This window comes from Opisthorchis viverrini (assembly GCF_000715545.1).
Source record: "Opisthorchis viverrini unplaced genomic scaffold opera_v5_546, whole genome shotgun sequence".
Taxonomy (NCBI): Eukaryota; Metazoa; Platyhelminthes; class Trematoda; order Opisthorchiida; family Opisthorchiidae; genus Opisthorchis; species Opisthorchis viverrini.
This window is the reverse complement of record NW_008752206.1, coordinates 44,330-57,343: the sequence shown is the minus strand read 5'-3', so window position 1 is coordinate 57,343 and position 13,014 is coordinate 44,330. Positions and strand designations below refer to the sequence as shown.

At 42.8% G+C, this 13,014-nt stretch overlaps 1 protein-coding gene across 1 annotated transcript in view; it reads left to right on the top strand.

Annotated features, from left to right (window-relative positions):
• The window catches only part of T265_11662 (hypothetical protein), a gene marked incomplete at both ends in the record, with an annotated part of 53,826 nt that overhangs the window by 23,241 nt on the left and 17,571 nt on the right, over positions 1-13,014 (top strand). The window contains one exon of the mRNA XM_009178375.1: positions 321-424. Within this exon, the coding sequence (XP_009176639.1) occupies positions 321-424 (104 nt within the window). The remainder of the gene's footprint in view (positions 1-320; positions 425-13,014) is intronic.

Below are 13,014 nucleotides of genomic sequence, written 5' to 3'. Positions count from 1 at the left end.
GTAGGCAGACTTAGCAATTTACGACTAAGCTCAGTCGTCAGAGTCTTATACGCTCCGAAATTATTCTTTATTTCGTCTGTCAATCTGGCGCATGCTGCATAGTACCCTTGGTCGCTGGACCCGCTTTCTGTCTGTCCCACTAATGTTGCTGATCTGATCTCTCCATCGATCTGCGCTCGCTTCTACTTACGCGCCTTTTGTGGTGCGGAAGCCGATGCTGCTTTTTCTAGGCCCCCAATCCGAATGGGGCAATACCTTGCATCACATTCGAGAACATCCCGTAAACACGCTGCATATTCTTTCTCTCTGCTTCTTCTCAGAACGAGTGTAGCGTGGAAGCCTTCATATATAATTTCTACGGTTGTTGTTGTGGAGGACTTGAATGTAAAAGTGGGCAGACCAAGCGCTGCCGCGAGTCATTCGGGTGAGTCCAGGACCGGAGCAGAAATTCACGAACAACGGCGAATGCCAATGATACTAACGTGTTGAAGACGGGCGGGAGTTACTTCCGTAACGACCGAAGCTACTTCGCCATATGGTGCTCCTTTACTCAAACCAACCTGCAACCTCGACAGATCACATCGATGTTAGCTATATTTGGCGTTGCTCATTATGATGCACCTTTGTAAACCTATGTCAAACGCTTGTTTGTTACTGATTTTTGTTTCATCATTGCTGGAATTGGATGATGAGCACATTTCTGCTGGTGATTGAGAAGCCTTCGGAAACTGGGGTCAAATAAGCCCACTAGAACCGGTATTGACGTCCCTCCCGTAGACGGGGTCTTCCGAGGTTAACTTTTACTCCAAGATGCTCGGGCACTACGCTTGTGGAATGGTACATTGAAACTGATGATAATATTGAATCAAGGGCAGTATGCTAAAGTTCTTGGAAGCTTGGATAAGTTTTCCTGCTTGTAGAGAGTACAATATTACTCAACAAACTGTTAGACTTCTAGCAAAAGCTGAGCGCCTGCACGAATTGAGAATCTTTGTGGGCTGAAGGGGTAGGTAAAGCAAAAACTCTAGGTTTGTGCTTTCCTTATGCCAGTTGATAACCGGCCCAAATGGACCTCCCATGAACCAAGAAATCACTTGTTTACATGACTAAACATTAGATTAAACCTTTTCAACAATTATTCGATTGAATAATTGCAGTTGATTCGATGACGCCCTAAGTGATTGTATCTGTCACCGATGAGTTGGCTTGACTTCCATTGTGACAAGAATAGTTTATCTGCCTACTTTATGTTGTGTGACGAAGTAATTTGATAACATGGCCAGGAAGAATGATTCCAATTTTCCAGGGTTTGCTTGGACCGCACCTCAACGTTCCTCAAGTGTCAGACCGGTGACATGCGTACACACTGAATTTTCTTAATGGATACAGACACATTTGAATATGTGTAATCGTTTTGCCTGCTATTCACATATAACCCCATGCAAATAAGGCACGAGCGGAGGAGTGAATTTTATCGACGTTTTGTTCCATATTTTTAAATGAAACACTAATTTAAGATACTGGGGAGTCTAGAAGATTTCCTCTGATATGCTAAAGCTACAAAGCAAGGTTTTTGATGGATTAGGTGTCATGGAATTTCTAGAATTTACTTATTTTATGCAAGAACCTACCTTCTACTCGTAGACAACTATTTCAACTAACATAACGCCACGTAAATTACTTATGGATGACGATGTTTGTCTCCGACTAAGGTGGCTCACGGTGTGCACCTCAGTATCCTGTGAGTTTAATGGGTCCGGAGAATCGACCTAACACAAACCGAAATACGGTAGCATAACAGGGAAACACTGTCGAAAATGAACACCAGTCACTAACTTTGTGGCTATTAGTTGGCATCTATCCACCAACTTTTGCAATGGGATGTTATAGCAATGGAGAACATTACGGAGGCAATTGTTTGGTGTGACAATAATGCAAATATCCACTGAGAAGTCCCTTCTGTGTGGTTTTAGAACGTTTTGAGCATCAAACAAATGAATTACCAATAAAAAACTATCTGATGTCGATAATTTCCCTAGGTGCTGGAACCACTAACAAGGACAACTCAGCTTTTGGTGCCTTGTTAAATATCGATGACAAATTGCGGACCCCTGCGGCTTCCAAACCATGCAACTTGGTCGATGCAGAACAAGATCGCTATAAGAATCGAACAAAGACGCATCATGTCTAGACGTGCTCGAATCTTCATCTGTATGGAATTTTTTACTGTGCACCTCAGAGTTGCGCGTAGCAAGATTTCCTTTCATCCTATTTCAATCATAAAGCGATGACAAAACCTTAAAAGCCATACGAGCCATAATTTTTAAGAATACTTTATTAGTAGTTCTCATTTGTTGAAAATACACTTCATAATTCGCAAGGCTCACCTATGTATGAAATCTTTGGTTTGTGGGCGTCCGGAAATGACTTGAATCCATTTGTTTTGATTTTCGTGACTTGGTATAAAGCGTGTATTCGTCAACTTGCCCAGCGGTATTTACTTGAGTTCACCCGTTCAATCTTTACTTGAAGAGGATTTACTGAAATTTAAGGTGATAAAATAGCAGCTTTAATATTGGAAACATAATAATAATACTAATAATAATAATAAGGCAGGCGAATTGTCCGAGAGAAGCACGACTGTTGAGCAGTCGCTTATTTGCCCAAGCCTGGACATGATTAACTGAGTTGGAAATTCTGAATTCGAAAAACGGTCATTAAATTCCAGCCCTAACTACTGAACTATCCTGAGCCCATTAGCTGACTTGAACGTCCGAAAGAAATTGCCTATCTATGAGGTGGAGTTTTACCTTGTTCCGAAGCTTTCGCATACTGAGTGAAATATTTCCAAGAGTCCAAAAACACACTGATTATTATTATTTTTGAGACTTTCATTGTGTGGAACGGCATCGCGTGGGTTTTTGTTTTCGCCTAGAGCTCATATCCACTAGGCCTGTATATGATCTAAAAGTTAAGTAGTATTAGACATTCACCGAACGCACAATCACTATTCAAATTTGACATAGCGCGCTCAACACAAAGCAACCAAAGATGTTTCCTCATCGTGGCATTTCAATATCGTCATCACCATCATCGTCATCGTCATCATCATCAACATCGTCTTCATCACCATCCGCAACAGCATGATATGAGCGTAAAACACTAATGCTTCGCTGCGGAAAAACCGCCATTTATTTGAAAGACTTATTGGGAACCAAAGAATAAAGGTGAATATTGAATATATTTGGTGCTAGCCCACTACAATCAATCTCAGGTGATTACATCGCCAAGCATTCATTCAGGTAAATTGGAGAAATACTGAAAACAAGAAAATAAATGAGTTTCAAACAACTTATTGCGTTTGAGAAGGTGAACAGGGGTTTAATCCGAATATGTAGTCTTGAACTTCCCCTAGTTCAGTCCGCAAAACATTCGGATCTGAATCACTGAATGCAACGATATAAGTTGTCATAATGCCGCTGATGTACTAAATGTCTTCATGTGAATTTGGTCAAGTATCGTAACGTGTGCTGGAGTTTTGATCTGCCAAATTCTGCCCGGTTTAGCCACTTGATAAACAAGATGGAATTCGGTTGTTTCATTCGGGGAGACACTCAAATCCACGCAAAACTTGTAGCCACCGTCGTTTTGTCAAAAAAAAATTTAAGCATGGTTCTGTTTCATGGTATGCAGAGAGTTGTGATTTTCAAGGGCGATATTCGTTCTCTGGGCACCGCTGAAGGTGTGTCCTTGTTATCGCTTTTGGGACAGTTGCTTCTGAAAAACTTGGTGTTGCAACTTGGCAGCCCAGGAAAAACAAGCTTGCATGTGAAATCACACTGTTTGTTCGTACATCAGACTCCAATTAAATTGGCGTGAGCGTTGCACTATTTGACGTCATCCCCTCTCCTGCCCCATACATTATACAGTGCATCAGCAGTGAAACGGTAGGCAAGGTTCATTGACTTGGTAAAATTCGGTGATGAGGTGAATTACGAACATTTGTGACTATGGAAAACGTTTCCGGATAAGAGAGATCTTATAAGATTCCTGAGTGGACTTTAGCCATCTCACAGATGGAAGTTTTCTTCCAAAATCCACAATGACTTTTGGTTTTCACACTTCACTTCTTCCAGGATTATTGGAGACTTTTTATCCATTTGATGCCATATTATTTGTTCGTGGCAACGCGATAACGTGTGATAAGAAAAGATTGGTCAACTACTTGGAACACCTGCGGGAGGTAGACGATACGTTGTGCTGAGGTTAAGCGCTGTCAACGATTAATGGAGGTTGAGCGTTTGTTGAATGTCAAATACGGCCTAATGTTCAGATTAGGTTTTCATTTATACCGGCATTAGAACTGCACATATGAACACAGAACAGTATTTGGAATTTGGAAGGCGTCTTCTATTGTTTTAAGTACATGTAATGTATGACGTAGTCCGATATTCTGATGCAAGAAAGGCGATATATTTATTTAACCTAATCCAGGATGCTGATTATAAGCATTTTAATTTTGATAACAGGAAAATTGTTGCTTAAGGAAGGAGCTCAACGCCTTCGTTCTGTCACTCACTAAACGACGTTTCGAGGTTGGATGAGTGGATCTACTTCAACTCACGACAACTTTACCCTGGAGGCAACAACCCCGCATCTACCAAGGGCACAAGGAGGCTGCTTGTTACGAGATGTCATTTAGTCAGCTCCAAGCGCATCGCATCACGATTAAACCGGCTGGTTCAACGGAATTTAAGTGAGAGTGATGTGATACGAGTGGATTGTCAATCCCTGCTTCACAGAGTAGCTTGTTAGTAGCTTTCCAAGAGAAGAGCGGTGTTNTTGGCCACCTTCCTTAAAGGTGCTCTAATGTTACACAAGAAATCCAACGCAATTTGTGTATACGTTGAATAATCAGTCAATCAAATGAAACAACAACCCTGTTGCCTCAGTATAAACGGATAGTACATAAGGTACCCAGAAAACCCCCTAGTATTTATATCCCAACAACATGTATGTGCTAATTCAGGCATTCAGCGTTATATGCTCATTCGATTCAGTCTCCCTCACGTGGGGTGTCTAAATTTTTCGCACGTTCCAAAACATTACTATGGAAGGATGCAATCTCCAAGTTGTGATGGTAGAAGAAAAATTGCAGGAAGGTTTGGGCGGATTCCTTCTTGGATGTGATGGCGTTTCGGGACCAGAAAGACCGTGAAGTCAATTCATTCTTACTGGGGATCATCAGCGGTGCGTATCTCACTATCTCACGAAAATCCAGGTAACTTCGAACCGAACCGATGAAGGTCCGGCTAGTCGGTTAAGCATTTGACCACTGAATCTCGAGCGGCTGGTGAGATGTGTGATTAGCTCTCACTCAAGTTGGACGTGGTGCCACTCATCCTTCAATAACGGAAAACAACACCGCAGGGTCACGTGTTGACCAGCTCCTCGAGTGGCCACTTCTGAGGAAGAAGTTTCTCAATCCAGTGAAATTAGATTTCCACTGCTATGCTAGTGATGCCAATCTAAGATGAAATACCGTGAATCGCTGCACAATGAGTTCATTTTTTTCGAGAATCACGATCAATGCGTACCTTACGAAATCGGGAATAAATGTCCAAATAACGTGACTATTACTGCCATCAACGTTAGAAAAACCACATATACATTTTGATTCGACGACCTAGTCTACCTACAAAGGGATGGCATTCCAACATGGTCCACTTCTCGTGCAAATTTTTGTAGTCATATTCCTGGGTGAAATAGATAACTACAGTGAGAATAATTCCACAACGATGATTGTTTACATATGAGTTCGGTTTTGACAGGTGAGTATGTTGAACATATTGTTGACGGGAACTCAAGGAGTGCATCTACGTAAGGGGCCCTATGAGGGGCGAAACCCATCCTTGGCCGATAAAGAGATTTTCCGGAAATTTATGAGTAAGCTACAACCTATTGTGATGTCTCACATATCGCGGTAACTAAACCCTTAAACGGCCTCCTTCAGCAAATTCAGTTGAAGTGCACCATCACAAACGTGTGATTCGCTTGGATTCTTGTCAATACCACATTCACGAGTAAGGAGCGGAGTTCTCAGTATTTGTTCAATATGGGTTCAGACGAAGCTCCTACTCGGCCGATCGAAGTGACTTTGAAAGTTGGCTCCCTCTCTGGTCTCAATACTCCTCCCACGAACTAGACAGCTCCCACCTTCCATAACGCACGTCCTGCCGTCGGAGTTGCGCAAACCCAGTTTGACGACGAGACTTTTGGCGTTATTGCCGCCTGGTATTCACAGGCAATAATACAGGTGGATCTTCTCCTCTGGCGGGGGTCAAGTCGTAGTAAATCGCTACATAATCTTCCTCAAACGAAATTTCAACACCCATGGTCTGTACCGACGACACGTAAACATCTGAAATCTTCTGGAAACTTGCCACATCTTGTCAGTATATTCCCATGGAGTGCATTGACAGTCCGTCAGTTTTTAAGTGATGTCCAGCTACTAGTCTCAAGGCTAGGGCGGATGGTCTGGATTCAGCATTGTTCCCTCCCCGTCTCGGTGAAACTTCACTTATTGTACCAATCAAGCAAGACTCCATCTTTCGGTCCTTTCGTAGAATAGTTCATGGTAGTCTGTCACTGCGCTAATCTTAATCCACCCTGGATTAGAGGAGCAATCGAGAGTTTAACTGTACAAAAGTGATTGGTACGAGGACATTTATTATTTACGTGGCCAGGCATGCCACACTTGTAGCAACGGGCGTTTCGAGCGTGCCTCCGCAAATTCACATAAATGGCTGCAAGTTGTTTGGCTATTCGGTCCGCCATGTACTTCAGGTATTTCAATGTTGAATCACCCTGTTCTCCTGCGATTGCAACGCAACCAGTGTCCCCTTGGATTATTTTCCTGCCCGATACACAAGTGCTCCACACTCAACTGACAAACTGCTCACGCCAACCGCAATAGGACCCAAAGGGGTGGTTACTCCTCTGCAACAACTTTGCCAGAATGAACCTGCTTGCGCGGCACTTTATCAGTGAGCAATGCGTCGGCTGTTGCAGGCTGTCAAAGAATACAGACTGCTGATACCAAGCTTTCATCGTGACCGTCTTGAACCACCTCACAGCCTCCTAGATGTCGGCCGCTGCGTCGAGCTCTGCAGCGAGTTCATCTTTGGAGATGGCGACGTTCACACTCCGAGATGGCATCCAGGGCCACCGTCGCATGGCGTTTGAGGAAGGTCTACAATGCCACAGAATAACCCCAGTCTATCACCAGTAGAGCCACTGCTGCAACCCTCCAGGAAGGTTTGCACTCCTCTATCCTCATAAGGCTGTGGCTACGGGGATTTAACTCCTATCCCGGTCACGGTAACAAATTTAGGGAGTAAAATTCATGAACAATTTTCCAGTCATAAGCAAACAGATGAATTTCAGTTTAAGTTCCTTTTGGATTTGATGCGACGGTCACATGATTGATGGCAATGTCGGGATAATGAATGTGAATATCATATTAGTTCACGATTTGTTTGGAGTCCGTGACCACGGAAAACGAGGAATGAGTTGGTCGATACCATACATTACCGACTGTCGAGGGAAGATGTCTGTAATTGCGGGGCATAAATCCTATATGAGGGGAATGGACATCAAAAGAAGGATGGTTTTCCGGAACGCCGGGATAGTTGCAAATTTGGACGAGATAATGAAACGATGAATATGAAAAGCACCGTGAGGCTTCAAAGTGATCCATAAGTGCTGGGTACCATACATTCTCAGGTCAGTCGTAACCCTCGAACCAGTGGTCTCACTCAAACCACCACGCTATTCGAAGCAACTGAGGAAAGCGGAAAGCGCCAAATTAAAGAAGATAATAAACGTATGTTATAATCATGCGTTTGGAGTGGTAAATAGACAACTTTCTGACTGGACATAAACGCACCTTCATTCACATCAACATTCAAATAGCCTCACACGTCATTCGTTCCCGACAGCCTATGGTAAGAAGAAGAGAAGGTAAGAACAAGAGAAAAGAATTCTGCTGACTAGAGTACTTTTATAAAACCAACTGCCCATTTGCTAAAGAGTCTGTTGGATATTTACTTTCCCTCCTAGAGCAGACCAGGACACGTTCACACCAATTTTCCAATAGGGCCTTCTTAGCCCTTGACGAGAGTATCGGGCACTTGTGTAGTCAAGTTCTGTCATTTCTCCTGTTTAAACTACTTTTCCAATATTCTCGCTAAGTGCCTCTTAACTCGAATAGTATTCTGCAAATTTGCTTCCTCCACTCACGTCTAATCTGCTGCGTTTGTCCTCCTCTTCTAAATTTCCGGGTTCATGCCATGCACGCTAACATCTGTCTTAGTCCGCACTGGTGTCCCTTGATGTCCTGAAAACATTTTGTGGCACAAATTTGAGTGGTGGGCAAAACACAAACTTTGTTTGTCTGGCCTTATGGATTGGGAACTGCTCAGCGAGCCACCAAATTCCATTTCTGTGCTCCACAATCTCACTGCAGTTGTACCCAGATGTTCCGTTTGGTCCTCCCACTTTGTTCTTGCGTTCGTTACTTCTCAAAAGTGTTACAACAATCCACACTGATGACGACCATAATTTTTGTCATCAGTTTTCGAATTCCATGGCTACAAATCTTAATTGGGGCCTTTATTACAACATTCGAAAACGGTACTAGCCGGTTTGCCCCGTTTTTCCATGTGAAGATCACGTCTACACGATTTTTGCACTATACGACACAACTGCGTGAGATCATGTTTAATGAAACGATAGATAAAAATAATCGATCTGATGTAGTATCATGCCACCGAAAAGAATCACGCGGCTTGTTATGCTGCCAAATTCCTGGCAGGAGCAGTAGGAAAGCCACAGTTGGGTCTGAACTGCGGCTCATCTGGTCAGAAAACTCGCGCCCTAACCACTCAGCGATCTCAGGCTCTGTAGTGACAGCGCTCTCGTTGATTACGGGGCATCTGTTCGCTGTAAAATTATGTTTGTTATAGATTTGAATTCTTGGGGGAACCGAAGTGATAAATTCGCATCTGTCGCTTTTGTAGCAGGACCCGTTCAGGTAAAAATATGCGATGTTTAGTACCTTTCGTCTTGCTCAGTCTTATTTCTCTTTTTTAGTTGGCTTCTTTGGGCTTCATTTACGATGTTCTAGCCATCACAGGAAGCTGCAAGATTTAGATAAATTACCCATGGAACATGAGAGACACCGCAAATTATCTGCTCACCGAGACGAATGAACAATTTCATCATTGGAGAGAATTCTAAAAAATGCGTTTTAATTCACTATTTAGTCGGAGGATTCCAGCAGACTCGAGAGTTTTATCAATGTTTAATCGGTGTTCCCGGTGCAAATGGGAATATTAGCATTATCCCTTTTATTTTACCTCGACATGTATCCGGTTACGAGGTTTAGTTGAGGAGTTCTACACCTAGTGGCGAGAACCCGTCCCAAATGATCGCTGAATTCTGCGAACAGCCGAACCAATCAGGTTGCCGCCCGAGTTTGTTTGTTTGCCGAATATGCAGCATCTGACCTTTTGTTTGCATGCCGTATGATGCACTGAATTGCCAGGGGAAACACTGGAAGATGACGCTAATGCTAAAAACAGCTGGCTACGGCTCACGTAATATCATAGCATGAAAATTTACAGAGAGGGAACTCCATGCTTCTTTTCCCATATATCGCTACTTCTTACCTTCCTCACCAACTAGCAAAATACTGCAAATTTCGTTCTGGTGTTATGTGGTGCTCTGATTCCACTAGAGAGGTTGTTACCAGGCTCCGAACAGCATCTAGTCCACTGCACCGAAGCAGTGTTTGTATCCTGTATTCCGCATGTCACGAATTGTGAATTGATAGGCCTAGTCAACCACAGAAACTGTTTACCACGGAATGATTTTGTATGTTATTCACTAAAAACACAAGTTGCAGAACGTGCAAATCAACTGTCACTCCGTATCCACGCCTTTCTACTGAAACCTGAAAGGAGAGAGTAGTGGGCTGTTCAAGAGTTTCCATTATTCTTATGAATCGGATTGTAAGACAAAATGATATCGTCCCAACCACATCAGCATATCATTATATGAGGTTCAAACGGGTTTTATAAGAACTTATTTAGAGCCGATGGGCTAATTGTGAGAAATTGTCTCAGCTCTGGTTAGAGTGAACAAGAGGGAAGTTGAAGTTTGTGCAATGTGTTTGAGTTGCCAGATGACCACACAACTGTCCTACCTGTGTCGACAGACTGACTTATTTTTTTATTCGTCCCGTGTATTTAATGTGCCATAGTACGCCAGATATTTGGAGCGTTTCGATGAGTTCACAAGGCCTGAGGAGCCCGACGGTTTCACGCAAATTCGTTTGGTCCTTACCGAGCGGCCTCTAAGCCACTGTTGATTGGAAAAACCACCCGTGTCTTGTATCGGTAGTGTAGCACAATACGGACAAGCTGCATTCCATTTCGTTTTGGCAAAATTACACAACTAACTGCGTATCCGTTAGGAAGAGATGTTGCTGACAGACTCGAAAAGGGTTTCCGCCTCGTTTACCGCTTTGCACAGCCTCAATAAATGAACTATGTGGTGAGATACCTCGGGGACCTGAAGACAGATTGATAACAGAATCTCTGCTGGGAGATCAGTCTGGGCATGAAAACAAAGGATTCATTACGAATAAGGACTGAGGATCGCATACACCCAACAAATGTATGGAATAATGCTTAAGACTGCTTAAGAATCCTTAATGCTTAAGAATGCTTCCAGACGAACAAGGAATTATGCTCAAACATTATTCATCTTGACGTACACCAACATACACGAGAATAAGTGGTCATTGTGCCAAACACTGGAGAGGATTGTCCATGGGGCTCACTGAATGGTGAGCGGATACCGGTACCGAGATTTAAAAAAGTAAACATGAGAGGGTTGAGCATGTACCAACATATCTGAATTTTGAACATTTGGAAGGGTATTTATATGAACAGCTTCACTTCTAGCAGGGAATATGCGAAATTTGTCAGCTACGTAGAAGCTGAGTCAAACAACGTGAAACTCACGAAACAAAATAATTATTACTAATTGTACCGTTCTTATTCCTCTTGGGCTCATCAGATAGTCTCGATGCCCAGGTTTCCGTCTACCTCATGTATTACTTGAACCCTAATTAAACAGATTTTGACAAATGCTTATAATTGAATACCAAATTAGTTTAGACAAGCGAAACAAATGAATCCAAATGAATCCCGCCAGTGATGGTTCGCTTAAGCTGACTGCTCAACGGGAACATAAGGTTAATAAGAATTCAGAAAGTGCGCCTATTTGATGAGCCCCGATAGTGACGGAACTGGCCGAGATCTGTCCAAGCACCTTAGTAACCATACGGGTAGTACAGTTGACGCTACGTATCCTGCGGTGTTGATAATGAGGTATTTAAAATGGTGACGGTCATCCATGATAAGAGAGGATCCTGGTTGCAACAGCCATCCATTGTAAATGTGGAGTAAGAGGAACCGATCGAGACGGTTTTGGGAATTTTACAATCTGTCAGTCAACATGGCTTGTTATATAATTTTGTCATCCTGGTTCTTTTGAGTTTACCATCCCCCACTATTAGATCGATACGTATGAGAGCAGATTAACCATTAGAATCCGTGACAGTGCAAATGAAATTCCCTCTAAAGAATGGCATTTGTGAGTTAACAGATCATGGAAATGGTTTTCAAAATATTGAAATCACGACACACACTGAAAATGAAACAAAGATACCCATATGAACCGATCTGAGTTCGGCATATCAGCTTCTTGTTGGTAGGACGTCGAATTGTTCCGGAAAAGTTCCTCGAAATTGTGCGCTTTCGAATGACAGTACTAATAATTGCATCCAGAGTAGTTGTCCACCTGTTGCTTCACTATATTCCGTAGCGATACTGAACACAGGGGTCACTTGGAAACATGAGACGTTTCGCCACGACTGCCGCCAATCACTTTTGAAATAAAATCCCATACTTCGTCATGTAAGTCGGGTTAAGCTGGCTGGATTTCAGTTTTCAATGGGTTCATCCACGCCAGGATGGTCAAGAGGGCCGGCATGCACAGCTTTAGTATGAACTAAGAACAAACTAACGGATCCGAACTGAACTGAACTTAAATGAAATAAGCTGAACTGAACTGAACTGAAAACTGAAGTGGACTGAACTGAACTAAACTGAACTGAACTGAACTGAACTGGACTTCACTGAACTGAACTGAGGCGAAGAGAACTGAACTGAACTGAAATGAAATGAAATGAAATGAACTGAACTGAATTCAATTGAACTGAACTGAACTGAACTGAGCTGAAATCAACTAAGCTGAACTCAACTGAACTGAACTGATCTGAATTGAACCGAACTCAGGCAATTTTATTCAGCTGATTTGAATGTTGAATTCTTTGCGTAACCCTTGAGATTTAGCGAAATTCGGATTAAACTACCTCACTTCCCACTTCCTATGATTTGCTCTGGTAATAAAGTGTTTGGACGTAAACTGGCATCGAATAAGATCGTGCAATCTGTTGAAATAATGAACACAGTTTGGCAGGATGAACGTCCAACTTCAAGAAAAGACCGAAGATGCTGGTGAGGTGAGTACCATATCTGTCCCAAAATTTCCCACCGTAAAGCAGGTTTGCTGGCCGTTTATCTAGAAGTACTCATGGGATTGAAGCCCATCTTGCGTGACCACAAAGGTGAATACATTTGCTGTAGCGCGTACATATTTCTGCATGCTTTATCCTTCTGAATTGTAAAGCAGTGCGTCTGGAATTGATCGAATACTACCTTAAAACGCATGAGCTCCTCCCTCTTGGGCAAGGTTTATGGTGGGTTGTCACATCCACAAGAATCTCGCGAAAGGTTTCCCTGACGATGCGGCCGAGCTGGTTAAAGCAGGATGAATAGTTGTGGAAGATTATCAACATCTGAACGAAGCACATTGGACTCT